The sequence below is a fragment of the Ambystoma mexicanum genome, chromosome 3p, assembly GCF_040938575.1.
Source record: "Ambystoma mexicanum isolate Mex_15411 chromosome 3p, UKY_AmexF1_1, whole genome shotgun sequence".
NCBI classification, from domain to species: domain Eukaryota; kingdom Metazoa; phylum Chordata; class Amphibia; order Caudata; family Ambystomatidae; genus Ambystoma; species Ambystoma mexicanum.
In genome coordinates this window covers 367196609-367217288 of record NC_090925.1, presented here as the reverse complement: position 1 = coordinate 367217288, position 20680 = coordinate 367196609, and the positions used below count along the sequence as shown (strand labels likewise).

General features: G+C 45.4%; 1 protein-coding gene across 1 annotated transcript in view; it reads right to left on the bottom strand.

Moving 5' to 3' along the window:
* Positions 1-6287: 6287 nt before the first annotated feature.
* The window catches only part of EFCAB8 (EF-hand calcium binding domain 8), a 54270-nt gene continuing 39877 nt past the window's right edge, over positions 6288-20680 (bottom strand). The window contains exons 3-4 of the mRNA XM_069651031.1: positions 8934-9117; positions 6288-6599 (exon numbers count right to left, since the gene is read on the bottom strand). Coding sequence (XP_069507132.1) covers positions 6474-6599; positions 8934-9117 — 310 coding nt within the window. The 3' untranslated portion in view covers positions 6288-6473. The remainder of the gene's footprint in view (positions 6600-8933; positions 9118-20680) is intronic.

Sequence of the window (20680 nt, the reverse complement as noted above, 5' to 3'; positions counted from 1 at the left end):
AATGTAATCTTCCAGAGACAGAAAGGTATAGATATATCCAGCTCCGCCAGTGGATAACCAACCCGGAGATAAAAAACCAAGCCAATAGATCCCCCACGGGATTGGAACTGCTGATGAGGGAGGGTAAGCTCACCCGTAGAGTGGTTGCATGCTTCCGCCTGTTGGAAGAAGATGTTCCAGGGGAGGAGAAACTGCCTTATATGTCGGGCTGGGAAAGGGACCTGGGAATGGAAATTGCACAGGAGTCTTGGCAACGAATATGGAATAGGGCTCACAAGGTCTCTAGATGTACAACTGTTAAGAAGTGTGAGCTTAAAATATGCTTTTGCTGGTACTTTTCCCAGCAGAAATTACATGCGATTAATCCTAATTATCCTGACAACTGCTGGCACGGATGTGAGGCGCGAGGGGACTTGGGTCATTTATGGTGGTACTGCCCAATTATCCAGTCTTTTTGGCTGGCGGTTAGATCCAAGATCAGAGACATCACTGGGACTCTCCTCCCCATGGACCCGGTGATATTGGTATTGGGAGATACTCCGGATGATGGTTCGTACTCGCAGTCAGGCCCCAGAGTGGATCTGATAACCCAATTGCTTATGGCAGCCTGCCTCGCCCGTGCCAGATTTTGGAAAGACATTGAAGGCCCTCATATAGCATATTGGTGGTTTAAGATCAGAGAATTGTTGGGGCTGGAAAAGTTAACGGCCACATTGGAAGGCAAGAACGCTAAGTTCTCAAGAATTTGGGGAAATTTTCTGGACTATGCTGCCGAGAGAGAACATATGTTTTTTCAACCCAGACTGATTAAATATCTCTTGAAGCCTTAATGGAGCTCCAGCACGGACATCGGGCATCATCCAGTTGGCTACCTGATCTGAGGCGGGGAGGGAGCTAATGGAACTATGGAATTTAATTCTATGCATTCTGGGTTTGGACATTATGGACCAGGGGGTGAATTTCCTTAATTTTTTTTTTGTTTTGTTTTTGTTTTAGGTTCCTTGCTCTTTTGCCTACCAATGTTTAAATATAGACAAATCCTTTCACAAGACACCAGTTATTGATGAATTATATGGTTTGATGAATTTATAATGTTAAAAATTGAATATTGATGGGTCGATCATTTATAACTGTTTTTTTAACGTGCTTTTATATTTAATTGCTAGATGAATTCATGATTACACGATATTTCAATAAAAATATTTTGTCCAAAAAAAAAAAGAAAGAAGTGCCTGTGGACCAACTGGCCCAGATGCTCAAACAACAGCGCAAATGAAAGGAGCTTAGAGAATGGGCTTGTGACTAATTGACTTCTTCCCTGCAGGAGTACAAAGTTGAGCAAGCACATACTCAGCCCTTACGCTTCTACAAACTAAGAACCAACACAATCATAAAGGTAAAACAGGTCCATTTATGAGATATATACCCCCTTTGCATTTTGTGGTAACATGGGCTGAGGGAAGGCTATACTCTCAAAAGGGGTGTGAATGTGGTTCATTAGCAATCCAAACAGTCCAAAATAAAGGAACGTCCAATCAAGATTCTATAAATATATATATAAGTCCTTGCAGCAGAATCATCACTGATTGTTAACACCTGCACTTGCTGTGAGCTGCAAGTTAAGACTGCCTCCCTGATTATGTGAAGAGCACAGAAACCGGTAGGAGGAGAACACCAGTGGCTGAGAAGGTATACTGTGCAGGGAACTGGAGTGCCCCCCTCTCCTCTTTTTCACCACTTTTGCAAGTTTTCTGAAGGGTGGAATCTTCAGAAATCTTATAGGGTGCTGCACCAGGGTGACATATGCCCTACTTTGGAGTGCCTCACTGTAGGCTACTCCCTCCCTTTCCCCACTTAAGGGAATGGGTGTGTGTTTGTTCCTTGCAAACCTGATGACTACAGCTACCAGAAGTCCTTGCAGCAGAATCATCCCTGATTGTTAACACCTGCACTTGCTGTGAGCTGCAAGTTAAGACTGCCTCCCTGATGATGTGAAGAGCACAGAAACCGGTAGGAGGAGAACACCAGTGGCTGAGAAGGTTCACTGTGCGGGGAACTGGAGTGCACCCCTCTCCTCTTTTTCACCACATTTGCAAGTTTTCTGAAGGGTGGAATCTTCAGAAATCTTATAGGGTGCCGCACCAAGGTGACATATGCCCTACTTTGGAGTGCCTCACTGTAGGCTACTCCCCCCTTTCCCCACTTAAGGGATTTGGTGTGAGTTTATTCCTTGCAAACCTGATGACTACAGCTACCAGAAGTCCTTGCAGCAGAATCATCACTGATTGTTAACACCTGCACTTGCTGTGAGCTGCAAGTTAAGACTGCCTCCCAGATTATGTAAAGAGCACAGAAACCAGTAGGAGGAGAACACCAGTGGCTGAGAAGGTTTACTGTGCAGGGAACTGGAGTGCGCCCCTCTCCTCTTTTTCACCACATTTGCAAGTTTTCTGTAGGGTGGAATCTTCAGAAATCTTATAGGGTGCTGCACCAGGGTGACATATACCCTACTTTGGAGTGCCTCACTGTAGGCTACTCCCCCCCCTTTCCCCACTTAAGGGATTGGATGTGAATTTGTTCCTTGCAAAGCTGATGACTACAGCTACCAGAAGTCCTTGCAGCAGAATCATCACTGATTGTTAACACCTGCACTTGCTGTGAGCTGCAAGTTAAGACTGCCTCCCTGATGATGTGAAGAGCACAGAAACCGGTAGGAGGAGCACACCAGTGGCTGAGAAGGTTTACTGTGCAGGCAACTGGAGTGCGCCCCTCTCCTCTTTTTCACCATATAGTTGAGCGTGAAACGCGTTGTAGGTGGGCCGTGCACTAGGCGTCCTGCCCCTGTTTGTCTTGCTGTTTCCCCAGCCTTTTGTTCTGCACAATTGTGCAGTCTCCTATTATTAAAATAACTTCCTACTCTTACCGTGTGAGCTCTATATTTCTGGGTTCTCTTCCCTTTTGGGATTGTAGGACCTCACTGGGTCCACGGAGAGTGTGGTCCGTCCCCTCTCCTCTGGTTTCTTCAATATATATATATATATATATATATATATATATATATACACTTTAATCAAACACACCATGTACAGTATTAACTAACTAGACTATAGACTCTCTCTCTTTCATGCAGTGCTCTGAGGCCTACGGACATGTAGCACCCTATAAAACTGAAATAAATAAATAAAAAACACTACCAAGAACCCACCCCATCGAAAGAACACAGAATATGCAAAGAAAGCAGATACAGCACTCTGGGTAATAATACATGGGGAGAAAAGGCAATTAAAGACCACAATGTTTAAAAAGGATATGTTCTTGAGTGCAAAAGGGATCAAAGTGGCCTAACCAGTCCCTAGGGCAAAGCATCAACCAAGGGGGCAGTTAGAAGTTAATAGGACCGTTGCGTGTCTTGGTGGCCTGGCAGCGCCGAATCAGACTTTTTGATGCAGTGCAAGCAATTTGAAGATTCGGCTATTGCAAAAGAAAGCACTGGAGGGCCCTGGTGGCTCAAATGTGTCGAACGGTTCTTGAAACACAGCTCCAAGCAGCTTAACATTGAAAAAACCCAGGCTCCTGGCTGTCTTGCCACTCAGTGTGCTGTGTGTCCAAATCAAGGGGTTCAGGGACAAGATGAGTCCTTTTCTCTTGCTCCCAAACACAGGTGAGGCTGGCACACAACTGCAGGGGTTATTCAATACAGTGAGGTCCTGGGTACCGCTGTGGGTGACAGAGAGGCAGGTCTTGCTCCAGCAGCAGGTCACTCCTCCGGTTACTGACAGTCCCACTACAGGGACATAGGTACAAGATGGGTCCTTGGTCTTGGGCTCCCAAACTCGGGGGAGGAGGCACAAAACTGCAGGGGCCCTTCAACATGGTGAGATACTGGGTACTGCTGTGGCTGGCAGAGAGGCAGGTCTTGTTCCAGCAGCAGGTTCACCACCAATGGCCCTTGGGGATGGTTAGGGGACAGAGCTCGCTCTGCCTTGGAGCACCTGCCTTCACCTCACAACTGGGGGACTGAGTGAAGATCATGCACAGGAGCCATTTACATGAAGGCAGTGAGCACTAAAGCAGTTGTATCAGTCAGGAAATTCGGAAGGTGGGAAAGGATGCTCTGTCCGTCATATGTTCTCGAGGGTATGTGAAGAGTTTGCATAGCAGCTCACTGGTTATCCCAACAAAAGGCCTGATTTACAAAAAGTTTGTTAATGGGAATGGGCCATCATAATCCACTTTTATTTATCAGGCCCAAAGTCTTTGTACGTAAGAAAGTTAGCATGAGGGTAAAAATGGTGAACAGTAACAATGCCTCCACTGCTTCCTGGTTGGATTACACAATGCTTTCACACCCTAACAAAATAGGCACTCGATTCCCATAATAAGAAGGTAACTATGGGGCACCGAGGACAAGAAAAACACATGCTGAAACCTGCTTCATTCAGTGTCGGTACATCTAAAGGGGTTATTGTAATCCTCTACATTCAGGCATAAGGCGTATGTCTTTTGATGTATATATGAGCCTAGTGGCACCACTGATTTTCTCCTATGGCCTGAATTATTTTACCTATGCTGATATACTGAGCGTATTGAGCTATAGGGCTTCATTCACAGAGCGTTTTCCAATAGGATTGTGCGATTATTAAACGCTTCTGTCAATCAGGCCCATAGACCCATTAAAAATATTTTTAAAAAGGAGAATTATTGCTTGCTTCACAGAGATTTACACTGGAGCAAATCAGAAGATACCCTGAGCATCTCAGATTTTCTCATGCTATCTCATAGCTAATTCACATAGTCAAAACTGTAGAAAACCTGCAGCATCTCTGGGCCCCTTGAGCAAATCTTTGTGAATTGCATTTGCACCTGAGCATCTCAAGATGCTGCAGGCAGCTCCCAATTTGCTCCAGTTTTAGGATTTGTGTATAAGGTATAAGGAAGAAATCTGAAATGCTCAGGGCTTCTCTTGATTTCCCCAAGTGCAAATCTTTGTCAATCAGGCACCCTGGGGCAGACTCTCAAAACATTTTGTCGCAGGTGATGTGATGCGCTAGAATTGATGAGATGTGTAAGCGCATCTCATCTCATCACTTGGTGCAAGTAAATAAAGGATCTACCCTATCAAGGCATGAATTAGATTTCACACACTGATTAGCAGAGTTTGCTAATTAAAATAGTCTTGATTAGCAAACCAACCCATTTGATTAGCAACGTTGTAATACATTTTTTTAAATGTCTCCAGAAGTAATTTTCATTTTCAAGTGTTCACTCATTAATATGATGAATCTTCCCCAACAAAATAAAATATAGTTGACACTATGAGATTTAGATACACAAACCTAAACTTTACTGTAAAGCATGGAGGCAATGCAATATTTTACAGTAGCAATACTGTAATTATGCATTATGTAATAACTTACATTTTTAGGAAGAATTGCATGACTGTCTTTTTTAAAATAAAGTTAACACATACTGGTCTTTGCCAGATAGGGTATTGTTAGCTTAATAACAGTATTATCCTAATTACGTCTAGTTTGCAATTATTAGAAAAAGAAAAGAAAAATCTTGCCCATCACTCCCACACAGGCCTTTGCCAGTTATCAGTGGAGGAGATGATGACTGCTGCACTCTCTTCATTAGCCCCTTTGTGTGTACAGTGAACAGAGAAAAAGAGGGTGGGGAGAGCCCTGACGATAAGAGAGGAATGCAGGGTGAGCATGCCTTCATTGAACATGGTAACTTAAAGTGTCAATTTAATTAGCAAACCTACAGAATTGCATAGCAAAATGCTATGCGAAAATGCTTATTTTATGCCTGACCTATTCTCAAAGCACACTTCAGTATGTGCATCATTTAAGTGAACATTCCAATCCTCTCATTCAACACCTTTGCGCATCTGTAGAAATCAGAGGCCATTTCTGCACATTTCAAAGTACATCCCCTTTTCAGAAATGGGATGTGTCTTGTAATGTGCAGAAAATAAAGACAATCCCTTGCATGACAGGGTCATTCCTGTCCCTGAAATGCATCTCTTTTAAATGGAACCACCGATGCCCCACTTGCATTAATATCCTTCATGCAAGGTATTTGATTTTTTTCAGGAACTAAAACCAATTGAGTAGTCTTTAAAGAAATATAAACTATTAGAAAGAAGTGCTATTTCATTGGAGCGATTTCTTTACACAGTGTTTCAGTGCTACCTTTATGCTACATCTTTCCAAGCACTTAGTGTTTCTAAAAGTGGCCTTGCAAAGTCTTACTTAGAAAGAATGTTTCAACAGCAATAGAATAGGGTGCATGAAGTGGGGATATTTATTTGTCAGAAGATGTTTTATTTCAATCTAAGAGATCTTGTCTTCCAATCTCTACCAATCAGATTTGCACTGAACATCCATTCCAATTAAACGTTCATTAGTACAACTGTAACACTGAAAATAATACATTTCTTTTCAGTCAGGTACAGCGAAATTCCAACATCACCACAGCATGTACGTACCGATGTCCCGATCAACTGAGGCTACGGCCAGCAGGTTCAGATTAAAGAGGCCCACCATGTCCATCACCCACATCTGCCGAGAATGGCGTTTTTTAGTCTGGTCAAGCTGCGGGTTACAGAAGAGAGTATCCGTGACAGTCCATGGCACAATAGGGAACATAAAGGGAACATGAAAACAGCACTGCATCAATTCAAAGACCTATTTCCGGCAATGTTCCTACTGCAATAGATCCCATTTTAAGCATTCAAATGAATACAGATGTAACTCTATCAATAAACATTGTAGCACAGAATACATGTTGCTGGGGATCATTCCTGCAAATTATGATGAGATGGAGAAACAAGGCAGCATATTGTACAAACTGACTGGATCCAAGAACGCAAAGATTAATGGATGGGCAAAGATTTAAAGATAGCGGGAGGTAGATCTAGGGCAGATACACATCCAGAGACAGATGGGTTAGATTCTTGAAAAGCATTGTGAATGAAAAGAGCGCAGAGAATGCGCTCCTTTCCTTTGTGCTGCTTTGAAAAATGCTCTGGTCACCTTATTCTCAAAGGTGACCTGAGCATTTCTGGAGAGGCTGGACTGTAGCGCAAATATGTGCTGTGGAGCGCCCTTGCATACACTAGTGCTGGGAGCAAGCTCCAGACACTAATGTACGACAGGCTCCCACTAACCAAGCTCCAGACACTAATGTACGACAGGCTCCCACTAACAACGCAGGGGCTGGACTCTAGCGCAAATACGCGCTGTGGAGCGCCCTTGCATACATTAATGCTGGCAGCGAGCTCCAGACACTAATGTACGACAGGCTCCCACTACCCACGGAGGGGCTGGACTCTAGCGCAAACATGCGCTGTGGAGCGCCCTTGCATACACTAGTGCTGGGAGCAAGCTCCAGACACTAATGTACGACAGGCTCCCACTAACAACGCAGGGGCTGGACTCTAGCGCAAATATGCGCTGTGGAGCGCCCTTGCATACATTAATGCTGGCAGCGAGCTCCAGACACTAATGTACGACAGGCTCCCACTAACCATGGAGGGGCTGGACTCTAATATGCGCTGTGGAGTGCCCTTGCATACATTAATGCTGGGAGCGAGCTCCAGACACTAATGTACGACAGGCTCCCACTAACCATGGAGGGGCTGGACTCTAATATGTGCTGTGGAGCGCCCTTTCATACACTAGTGCTGGGAGCAAGCTCCAGACACTAATGTACGACAGGCTCCCACTAACCAAGCTCCAGACACTAATGTACGACAGGCTCCCACTAACAACGCAGGGGCTGGACTCTAGCGCAAATACGCGCTGTGGAGCGCCCTTGCATACATTAATGCTGGCAGCGAGCTCCAGACACTAATGTACGACAGGCTCCCACTAACCACGGAGGGGCTGGACTCTAGCGCAAACATGCGCTGTGGAGCGCCCTTGCATACATTAATGCTGGCAGCGAGCTCCAGACACTAATGTACGACAGGCTCCCACTAACCATGGAGGGGCTGGACTCTAATATGCGCTGTGGAGTGCCCTTGCATACATTAATGCTGGGAGCGAGCTCCAGACACTAATGTACGACAGGCTCCCACTAACCATGGAGGGGCTGGACTCTAATATGTGCTGTGGAGCGCCCTTTCATACACTAGTGCTGGGAGCAAGCTCCAGACACTAATGTACGACAGGCTCCCACTAACCAAGCTCCAGACACTAATGTACGACAGGCTCCCACTAACAACGCAGGGGCTGGACTCTAGCGCAAATACGCGCTGTGGAGCGCCCTTGCATACATTAATGCTGGCAGCGAGCTCCAGACACTAATGTACGACAGGCTCCCACTAACCACGGAGGGGCTGGACTCTAGCGCAAACATGCGCTGCGGAGCGCCCTTGCATACATTAATGCTGGGAGCAAGCTCCAGACACTAATGTACGACAGGCTCCCACTAACCATGGAGGGGCTGGACTCTAATATGCGCTGTGGAGTGCCCTTGCATACATTAATGCTGGGAGCGAGCTCCAGACACTAATGTACGACAGGCTCCCACTAACCATGGAGTTGCTTCACCGCATTTCACTGAGACTGGCTCACGCTAACAAATAAAAGCAGGGTTAGAAATGATCATGATCGCAAACTCTCCCTGCACTTGTTCCAAAAGGAGTGGGGGAAGGGGTGACACTCGTTTTAGGGCATTTTCATTGTGAATTCGAGATGCGCTTTTAAATACCCTGAAATGCCCCCTTATTTGGGCAAATGTGCAAAAGAGGAGGCAAAGGGCAGATGTGCTCTTTCAGATGCCTTTTGTGAATTGGGCTTCCCAGCGCATCACCTCACGTGCGACAAAAAAATTATCCTCAGAATATGGGCGCTACTGATCTCTCTGAATAATACAGCTGCTTAATTGGCCAAAAACCGAAATAACCAGTGCACATTACGTACGTGCACAGTCCGCAGCAGTTTGAAATCTTCGCTCCAGTAATTGAGAATGCCGTCTTTGCTGATGGTTAGAAAGCGTCCAGTTGACATGTCACTCTCCACAAATTCTTCCTGCATTCCTTTCCTTCCACTCCCTCGATTTCTATTCAGGAAGAACTCCACCTTTACAATCGCCTCTGCGTGCGCTCTGAGCAAAACCAGACACAAAGGGAAGTTGGGAGCCAACCTGAGGCAGTGTAAGTAATTGGACAAATGGGACAAATTGAAATAAACACAAAAAGTATGCAAGACAGAAGGGAAAAGGCAAAGGGTGGAAAAGAAGCATGTTAGGGATATAGAGCTGGTAAGGAATTTATATCATGCCCTATGAAGAATCCCATTTCTAGGCACATTCACCCAGCCTTTGATGGGTATGCTGTTGTATAAAACATTTCAAGAGGCTGAATACATAGTAATTAAATATAATGCAAGAAAGCCCGCCTTGGAGTGGATGGACATCCAATGCACACTGCACCGAGCAAGAGATGTGTTCAGGGAAAGATAAAGCCAAACTTTAATAGCCAGACCAATAAGCAAGACATAGCATGCATAACACCTTGACGTCAACGTGTGAGATATGATTGGGTTCAAAATGGAGGATATTGGTATGACAGTTTTGAGGGAAACAGTGGCCTCACTGCTTCATGATTGAATGTTAGCGTTAAAAGTAACCTTTCCCTTATATAAGTCAACAGAGTGGGAACTAGTGGACTTGGTAGAGGTTAACTCAACTCTACCACACCCGCATATTATTCAAAAGGAAATGTGAGATCCCCTAACTTTTTGATCAAATCATATGCCCCAAAAAGGTTTAACAGTTTTTCAATGCATAGTTCTCTCTCTAAATGTATGCGGGCATCACTTAAAATCTCCATATTGTATTCTGTCTAAAAGAAAGATAGATTAATCAAAACTTAAAGTACTTTTACCTTACTTACCTAACAAACATTTCAAAGAAAGATTTCATAGCACCTGCTGTCACACCTGACAGTCACATCATGTTATTCTTTAATTGCATGAATAGCTCATGTTTTTGGAAAGTATAACCTACCACTGTGTTCAGAAAATGTGTATGCTTATTTTTGTGTCGGTGTAAATGTGTGTTTTGCTGTTTTCTTTTCTTTTCATCTGTCTCTCTTGTATTTTGCGCTTTCATAAATTTACAATTATGGTAGTTATGTTTTGAAGCTGACAACATTACAGTTTTGGTTTTCCTATTGTTCTGCGCCTAGGATATGTTAAGTTGTTCACATATTTGATGCTACTGTATACATCAATTCTAGTGTTACGTTGTTAGATTGAATGTTTCTTAATTGTAAATTCTTGGTGAATATTTGTAAAACGAGTGCATAAAGAGTATAACAAATAAAAAGAAAATGATGCTCTCCACCAGCCTTCAGCAGAAGCTGCCACTGGAACCAGGTAAAGAAACGTGCAGCTAGAGCTACTGAATATATCATACATCTGTCAACTAGGAAGGGACTTAACAAAACTAATTCTGAATCAAGACAATGACACATGTACATCAAGATAATGAACTTCATTATGCTCTCAGGTATCCATGAAAGGAAATGGCGTGTGTATTGCAGCCACCCAGAATAATGTGTTAACCACTGGTTATCATCCCAAGGACAAAATTAAGGCAGTTGAAAAATACATCAGACAAGGTATGATGTCATCTGTACATAGGCAAACAATACTAACTCAGAAACCAACATTTATCAAAGAAGTATTACCTTTTTAACCATACATTCAGCGAGAGCAATGAATGTTAAAACAACGGAACTGAAAAATGTGGGTGAAATACGGCTGTCAGAACATATACAATGAGTGGTTGTGCAGTTATTTGTTCTTTGGCCATGGTCAGGTGGATGACGTTGTGGAACCGCAGAGAGAGAGTCTGAAAGAGGATGAACCCACAAAGAGGCTTAAGTGGGTTAGCCTGGTGATTGTATTTCAGAGATCCGTCTGGAATTTAGATCTTCTGGGTTTGCTGTGCCATTGCCCGTGAAAGTTGTAGATGTTGAATAGCAATGTTTGATTGGCGCATGAGTGTGTATGATTTCTTTGTTTGAGCCAACCTCCTCCCTCGATTTTGGCATGTAAACTGACACTCTGCACTAGCACTTTTTCAAACGCTGGGACTGGCTGCCATATTACAAGACACAATGGCAAAACCACTGCTGCACTATCTCTCCAATTCTGCGAAATCAGAAAGTGAAGTTGTGCTCTGCTTGTGGCCAGAAGAAGCCCTGTGCAGAGCTGTTCCCCCCACCCCCTTGATTCAGTGTTTACAGTCGGTTCACCACCTTTTTGCTGACTTTTGAAATCACTGGTGTCACTTGATTCTTTAAGTTTGAGCACCACATCCTTCCATAGGACCGGTGTGGTTATTGCTGGACCATTAACTGACTGGCTGAACCATTTAGTGTCACCCTCAAACTGTCCTCCCCGCATGGAGACTCTGTGCCATGCCTTGGCACAGTTTTTTCTACCCATGACCTTTGAGCCAGGCTAGAGTAGATATTGCTCTTCCTTCAGTTCAAAGCAAAATGGATGCTACTTCTATGCCTTGCCTTCACCTGTGGTTCCCTCTGAGATCATCTGAGGTCTATGCTGTGTTCCTCCAGGGTTCGGATCTTCATGTCTTGACCTTACACATCTGCCTGACAACAGCAATATCGCCAGCTGCAGCAGCATGCTTGTATGGCAGCCAGCATTTACAATTACAAATAAACGCTGTCCAACATGCTTGCGCTCACAATCAATAGTAAACGCTGCCTGACATGCCAGGCAGCGTTTACTCATTTTGCACTCTGGATTGAAAATGTGAAGGGCACAAGGTTATATGCACGCTTGTACGCCGTCTTCTGCCTTTTACATTTGCACCACGCAGCGGCAGGGACCCATTGCGTTAAAGTGTAAACGTAATGGGTCCTGGCCATCAAATTACAGGGAACCCCGAAAGTGAGTCCAACTGTTTTTATAATTAGAGTGTAAATTAAATTGTACAAGTACAAATAATTTGTCTCTGCAAGAGTGTAAAAAGTATGCAACAGGCAACCAAAACATGACTAAATTTGAAAATGAATAGCACCCATTAGAAAAAAACAGAGTTGTGTAGCAAAGAGAAGTCATTGAAGACAGCTATGGCCTCCAGGCAGGTGACACACACATTCTCAAAACCACTGAAAAGTGGCAGTTGAAATCTTGGGTACAAAACGCATGAACCTGAATTGATAAAACCTTCTGGGATGGAGAATGCTTTTTTCTCCTTGGTGCTGTCTCCTAAGGCCATTTGCCAGTACACTGAAGTGAGACCAAAGATGCCTAGAAACTTAGCAGCACCTAGTTTGTCAACGAGCTCATCAGGTCTTGGTACGTTGTGTGCATCAGTCGTGGTGACTGCATTAAACGTTATAAAGTCCACACTAATGCAACTGTTGATGTGCAAGACTCTGGGAGCCTCCTATGGAATTCACAAATCAACTAGGTAATTGATTCCCCCAAGTTGGGAGACAACTTTGTAGGGGTCTGTCTATTTGTCCTTCAAAGCTCTGGGCTCGGTAGGCTCCACAATGAGGATTTCTTTCATCAGAGCCTAGCTTGCTTGCAGATTTTTCTTTGCCTCACCCATCATCCTGCCCATTCTTTTCCTGAGGCCCAGGACATATTCAAGCACATTTAAGGTTTGACTAAGGGGGAGGCTGCCCAACCTTTTCTGGCTAAGGCTAAGGGACATCCCATAGAGTAGAGATAGAGCTGCTCAAAGGGTATACTCCAAGTCCGTGCTGAGGTACTTCTCTTTTGGCAAAAGAAGGCATGGTAAGAGGAGAACATACTTCCTATTTGGGGGCTCTTCTAGAGCACTCATTATCCTCTTCAAGGTTTTGATGAATCTTTCACCTAAACCCTTGGTTTGAAGAAGGCATGCAGTGCATAATTTGTAGAATACCCCGCATTCCTATCCACATAGCTTGCATGTTCTTAGACATGATGATGTATCCCCTGGCAGAGATAACCTCTTTGGAGAAGTCTACCCTGATAAATATACCAAGGAGAGACTCTGGCAGTGCCAATTCTCCTAGGGTAACTCAGGATACCTGGTGGCATGGTCAACCACCACATGAATCTGCCTTCTGAGGACGTACGGTCACCCTCTCAAAGGGAACCCCAACTAATGGAAGTGGGCAAAAGGGCACTTAAAACATACAACCCACCTTGTCTAATGTTTGGTAAGTGTGGCAAGACTTTCAGTAGCCCACTATAAGTATTCCCATCTTGGGCTAATAAGCGTGAAGAGTCAACCTCTCTTTCATCTTCTTCACTCGAAGGTGCCCATCCAGAGGCTCCTCATGAGCTAACTGGAGCAGGAAGGACTGGTAAGCTTTGTACATCACCAATTTCTTGTAGGCATCAGGCTCAGGCTCACTATAAAGACCCCATCCTCCCAGAAGATTATGTGTTTTTCAGGGACTAACCCTTTAGACTGGGAAGCAAACCTTTTCCTCAGGCCTTCCAGCATTGGACACTGACCAAGGCAGATTTCTTGCCTGAAGGGCACCCTCTTCTGCCAGAAGATTGTGTAGCTCACGGAGGGCTCCTGAGTCAAGTGGCCCTGCAACTACAGGTCCCCAGGGCGTTCACCTAAGAGAGTAAACCCTGCTGTAGGTGCAAGCTCTGGCACTGGTATAGCTACAAGAAGTGGAGGTCCTTTTTATCTCCTGTTGGCACTGGGGTTCCATGTACCCTTTATGGAGACCTTAGATGCCTGATGCTTCTTAGGTGTCGGGGGCAGCCTTGTCCCTTGTACCTGGGCTATTTGGAATCTGGTCCCAACGGCAGCAGCAATTGGGGGGAGGGGTCTGTGTGGGGACCAGATTCATCTTTGGAGGGTGGGGGGATGTCATATTGCCGCATTCAAAACCCAACACAAAAACTGGCAAGAAAAATTGCTCTTTTTTGGGTTCTGTCTTTTAAATGCAGTAATATCACATAGAACCGTTTTGCCGGTTGAACGTTGAAGAGGTGTGTTCTCCAACCCACACCCCAATTTTGCATTGTGTGCCTGCTTCGCAGTCTACGGCACCACGGCAGTCTCTATTTGCTTCCCAGCCTGATCCAGTCTGTTTCCCATTGCTGTGGTGGGAGGAGTGATCAACACAGCCTTTTTAAACCCATTTCAGCCGCGGAGCGGCCGCGGAGCTGCTCGCTGAGGTGCTCGCAGTCTACGGCAGTCCACGGCCGCTCCACGGTCTGCCTGAGATTCCGGCCGGCGAAACAAGTGCTGAGGGGCACTGGCTTCGGAGTCAACGGACTCAGAGTGAAGATAGCGGCCTGGAGCGGCAGAGCCCCTTGAAGCCGATGTGCCGTGCAAGAAAAGCACCTTCCAGCAAGTCAAATAAAATGTATCCAAACTTTGACCTAACGAAAACCACAGAGTTGTCGGCGGCCAGTAAACACCAACTGGACTGTATGGAAGTCGCCACCAGTTTGGAGGAAGCTTCTCCAGTAGTCCATCAAGCGGCAACGCCGTTGGACAAGTTTAGCCCCAGTGAGTGGAGTGACCAACCCACAACGACAGCGGTGGCGTCTGACCCCGCCAAACACAATCCTCCGATGGCAAAAAATACCTCACCCCATCACCCCCTCTCGACAGCAAACAACACACTGGGCCCCACCGTCTCCCAGGATTCACCCGTGGCAAACCCAACAACTTACCCTGACGCCTGTAACACAGTCGGTGAGGGAGCGGCTTCAGGCGAGTGTGAGAACGGGGAGTCGGCATCATCCCTCCTGGATCCGCGAGGTTCGCCCGCCCGGACGCCGAGCCTCCCTCCTCTCGGTTTGGGCGCTGTCGTCGGCCGGGAGCCCGTCGCGGAGGTGACGGGTCTCACGGCAGACAAAGCGCGTACAGCCGAGAGTGAGCAGGAAGACAAGGGGCGGAGCGGCGGTTCGGTCGGGATTCCCTCACTGCCGACGCAGCCCGTGTTGAATATCGAGGGAAGTTCAGACTTAGAGATACAGTCTGATTCAACAAATGGCCCTGATGACTGTGGGCATATTATTTTGAAACAACGCCAAGAACTGGCCAATGGCTCTCTGGAAAATCAGGACCGGGAGCCATTAAAGGTCCCAGCGGCACAATGGGGGCACCTTGCTGGTGTCACCCCGAAAAAAAAGCCCACTTTGCTCACACCTCTGGTCATTACAGTTTCGTCGGCTAAACTAACCGACCCTCACAATAAAGAAGAAACCAAAGCTGAAATACATCAAGCCGAGAAAGGAAAAAAAAATGAAGACCTTTCCAATCCTCTAAACACCAGCGTTACTCGCCGAGTAACCGAGGACTGCTCATACTCCACAATAGAGTTCTCTGAAGACGAGCAGGAAGCTTCGGGGGAGGTTCTCAAATCTCAGACCATCCCCCAAAGACTAAATTTCTCTGAGTCACATTAGACGCCGACAGAAACTGTCGTTGCAAGTCGCCACATCCCTTTGGTGGCTAGAAACACGAAGCATCAGCCACAAAACAACACAAAGCCCTGTTCCAAGTTCACCAAGCAGCAACTCAGTAAAAAATTATCAATAAAAGAGAAAACAACAGGGCGTCTTTCCCAGGCCCAAAAAACTCCAGCGATGGGATCCATAGTTGACTTCTTTGTGATGAGAAAAAAACAACCCCAGGGGGACGACAAAACGGAGATATCGGATGCTGAACTTCTAGAAGGAACCCACCTAGACCTAACCCAAGAAAGTGAAAATGATTCTTTGCGCAAAATAGCGTTTCTGAAAAGATGGCATTTAAAAGGGGAAATACAGTCGGACCACGGAACAACCTTGAACGTACCGAAACCCAAACCTACACCGATTGCAATTAAAACCACCATTGCTCATGTACAAATCAACCGTGAATCGCCTTCAAACAAGAAAGCTGAAAGCTTAGGGCCAAGAGGCTCGGTAACCCCAAAGAAGAGTCTTAACGGAACAGAACTCTCGGGCCAAGATCTTCCAAACTCAACCAGTCAGGACCTTGACCTTGACCGGCAAGAAAACCAGTAGTTCAAACCGGTCTTCAATAGGAACAAGCGCTGCCGACCCAACGCCAGTTTGCAGACCCGTCCTAGACCTGTCTATCACTTCGCCACCAAGGAAACAAACAGACCCCTTCGCCATCATGTCATCCTTGACCATCACATTAGCTCCTTTCACCAAGCTGTACGAAGCACTAAATGACACAGCCAAAGACCAAGTAACTCTAATTGCTCTTATGCAAACGCGCCTAGCCTTCATAGAAGGCTACATCACTGCAAAAGAAACAAGCAACCCACTCAGGGGTGAAGCCTCTTTACAACGGCAAACCCAGCCTCTGCTTCAAAGTGCTCGAAGTTCACTCAAACAGAAGAACTGTCCATCAAAACCTTCCAATTTACAGGAACTTTACCAAAAGACACCTCGACAGCTTGCCCCAATCAAACAAAAAGCAACCTGCCCGACAGGAATACAGGGAAAACAATTGAGGTGGTAGCCTTAAGCTCGATGCCATCGGCACCAAAGGAAAAGGCGGCATCTCGGAATTGTACGATCTTGTTACCACCCTCAACCAACTTGAAGAAAATCAACTTGAAAAATGTGTCTAAATCCCAACTGAAAAATGGATGTGCCACTTGGTCCTCTGATCAATCCATCCAAAATGACAGCGTCAAACAGAGTTGGCCACCCAAGGCGACGACGAATAAGCCTGTACAAAAATAAGTGATGACAGCCCGGCATCCTCACTAAAACAATCTCGTTTACCTTTTGAGACAAAACTTAATGACCCTATCCTCCTTCCACAACCAAAGGCCTCTTGAGTGACAAACAAGGGCAACCAAGTTGCGGATGACACCAGCTTATCAATAACAGAAAGTGAGCTGATGGCAGGAGCCCTGAATGAGACTGAAACCTGGGAGGACTGGGAGGAGGACGATCGGAACCCACCACAAAAAAGAAAAAGAAGGGAGGACAGTCAACCCCCCTCTCAAAGTAAAGACGACAACGAGTTCAAACAAAAACAAGAAATAATAAATCAGAGAAAATCAGTCCAATCTTTCTAACATTGGAAGAGAAGAAACAAAACCTCTTGGCCAAAAACAAAGACTCAAGAATGTCTCAATACCCTCCGGCGAAGAAATCGGATAAGCTCCCTTTGCGGTCTACGTCTAAGCACGGCGCTGCCCACAGGGACCCACCAACGAGAGGAGATTCTCATAAATCAAAGTACGAACGACAAACTGAAAACTCAACCCACTGGCATTCTAGAGTTCACAGAAGTCGTTACAGGGAAAAGCGCTCCCCATTGAGAGAGCCGATCATGAAATGAACGGCCAAACCTTATCACACACCTAGAACTGCAGCTACACCAAGACAACAAAGGAACTCCAACTCTAGAGGGCCCAGAAGCCCCTGGCGCGTGACCGTACCCAGAAAAAAAGCAACAAACTTCTAGCTTTCTAGCTAAAAAAGAACTTTTAAGACGATCAATCAGGTCCACCAAGACCCGCACCTTCACCCAGAAAAGTATCTGGAAAGAAGACTCCTCCTTTATTCTTAACAGAAAAACCATCCTAAAAATCCTTCACCTGGTTCCAGCACTAAAAGCTTTACCATCAGAGGAGATCACGATAGTGGAATTCGTAGACAAAAGAAGAATGGTCAGCGTCTACCTTCTTATACAGTTGGACTCAACTAAGTCACTTCTTTCTAAGGCAAAAAACAAACTAAGATCCTTGGGATATGATCTTGCAGACTGTGAGCCAAAGGAAGGTAAAACAAACAAGGACCGTCCAACAGACTACTTGGAAAGAAGAACACTAGCTAGAAAGACAACCGACTCGCACATTGATGGAGCACCCCGCTCTTACGAGCGAGCCTCATCTCCCTTGACTGGGCACAACCCTAGGCCCTCCACGTGGAAACATAGAGGGCCATCGCCAAAGTTCCTTGGAATTGGAAAGAGTCCCAAGAGGGCCATCGCCAAAGTTCCTTGGAATTGGAAAGAGTCCCACCGGGTCCGCAGAAAAACTGGAACATAACTATCGAACAAGATACCATAACCAGAGGAAAAGAGAAGTCAACCTGTGACCAGAACCGATCCAACCTTAAAGAAGATCCAAACCGTTGGGCGTGGTTGCCCAAAGCTCTCTCCACAAAACAGAGACACTAGCAATCAAACAGAAGACCGACTAACAAAGACTTTCTTAGTCGGTCAGTAAACACGGAAAACACCACCGGCCTAACCTTGGGCTCTTGGAACACCCGAGGGTTCACTGCCCTGATTAACTCTTCAGACGTAAACCTGGGGTCATCTGATATTTGGTGCTTCCAAGAAACATGGATCCAAAAAAAAACAACGATCTTTTCGCCAGCCTTAAGAGGAGCCACGGGCCGACTAAGGGCGGGACTCTTAACCGCATTGAGAATCGGATCCAACCTCCAGTTCCACAGAGTCATAAAGGTTGAGCCTCATATTCTGGCAGCACTGATTCAATGAGGCGCAAGCCCACAAGGCACTTGTCAACAAAAGAAAACAACCTACTTACTGATAAATCTATACTGGAACCCAAAAGAATGTGCAACGGACAAGTTCCTATCAAAAATCGAAACTATACTGGAAAATGCTCTATCAAACGATGCAATTAACAGCACAATTATGTGTGGAGATCTTGGAAAAAAGCGTTGAAACGCCCAAACAAAAGCGACCACCTTAACGACAGAAAACTCCTTACAAAGAGGAAGAAAATGGGCGAACTTGATGGACACCTTTGACCTTCACAATGTAGACTTTTTGGGAAAAGCGACCCACCGGATCCTCCCAACCTGGGAGTTAGCCGGAAGAAACGCCACCCTGGATCATGTCTATCTTTCCAGAGATCTTCTGATGCAGGTTACAGGTTTCGAGGTTATTCGAACTCTTAATAGTGACCACAATCTCCTGCAATTTAAGTGGACAGTTCCCTGTTTGCCAGTCCACGAGAGTTTGGGCGCTCTCAGAACGACTAACAGCGAGACCCACGCTAACTCCACACGCCTGAGATTGAAAAACTCAACCATCACGACACTAACAACAAAGTACTGTCAAGCAAGCTAAAGCTCTGGAAACTCAAAAATGTCATCCAGCCTCACGGACTATTGTCCACTTTTACAGCCATACCAGGTTCCTAATCTGGATGGCCATACTAAAGTAAAGACCAACCATGACAACAATCCGATACTCAAAGATAAAAGGCTCACGATGAGGCGAGCCCAAAGAAAAGCCAGACGTTTCCCCTCCATCATAAACAGCAAAGCAGCTTGGATCGCAACCAATAGTTATCAGAACTGGCTAAAAGACTTCAAACTCCAGCTCTATCAAGATGACTCTGAGCAAATGCTAAGAGTCTTAAGTGGAAAACAAACGAAGGCTTTTTGGTCACTGATTGCTTCAAAAGGAGCACTAAGTGAAGATACTTTAACATCTAGTGTCCCTGAAGAAACTTGGATTTCCCACTTTTCAGCTCTTTTTGATCCATCTTCAAAAAAGACTGAACTTCATAAAGATCGAAATTCACATTGGGACATAGAACTCGATCCAGCCTGCATCGAATCTAAAATCAAGAAACTAAAATCATCTCGAGCACCTGGTCCAGACGGTTTGTCAAATTTGGACATAAAATTTGACCCTGCCAGTTGGTCCACCCCGATAGCGGAAATTTTTGAATCCTGCAGGGCAACCAGATCCATTCCATTGTGCTGGAAGACAGCTAACGTCGTGCCAATTTACAAATCAGGAGATAAAAGCGATCCAAACAACTATCGACCAATAGCACTCCTTGACTGCATCGGGAAACTCTTTGGTTCCTTCCTCATTGACAGCTTTAAGACCTGGGTGCCATCTTCAGAAGGGTGGGACAACTTCCAAATGGGTTTTAGGAAAAACCTAAGCACCATGGCTGATATATTTACTCTCAACATCCTCAAGGCAAGAGTACAGGAAGGAGGTCCCCCTCTTTGTCTGGCTTTCATCGACTTGTCCAAGGCGTTTGACAAAGTAAATAGAGAGAAGCTATGGAGCAAACTCACCAACTGGAAATGTCCCCCCGCTCTGCTGGATCCAATACAAGACCTCTATTCCGAAACATCAATGAGAGTTCGACTCAATGGCACAGGTCTACTCTCTTCATCAATTCGTACAAGCTGCGGAGTAAAACAAGGATGCCCCTTGGCACCGGCATTGTATAATGCCTATACGGGCGATTATCAACATTCCGAAAGAAACGTAAAAGCCTTTCCACCTTCTCTGGGCTCCGAAAAGATCAGTAGGCTGCTTTACTCAGATGACATCATTCTGATTGATCAAACAATGATAGGGCTCCAGAGGAAACTGGACAATCTGAATGAATACCTGAAAGAGAATGATCTGGAAAGGAACAGCTTGAAAACGAAAGGGATGCGGTTAATAAAAGTGGCTGAAAGGAAAACATCAAAGGCATGGTTCTTCAACGATGTACGCCTGGAAGAAGTAGAAACATTCAGTTATTTGGGCACCATGTTTAGCAACAAGAAGAATTAATTACCAATGCAAGACTTCTTGGTTCAAAAAAACAAAACCTTAACCAACCAACTAATCATCATGGACAAAAAATGTGGTCGTTTCTCAATCAAGGCTGCAATAAACTTTTATAGGATGAAAG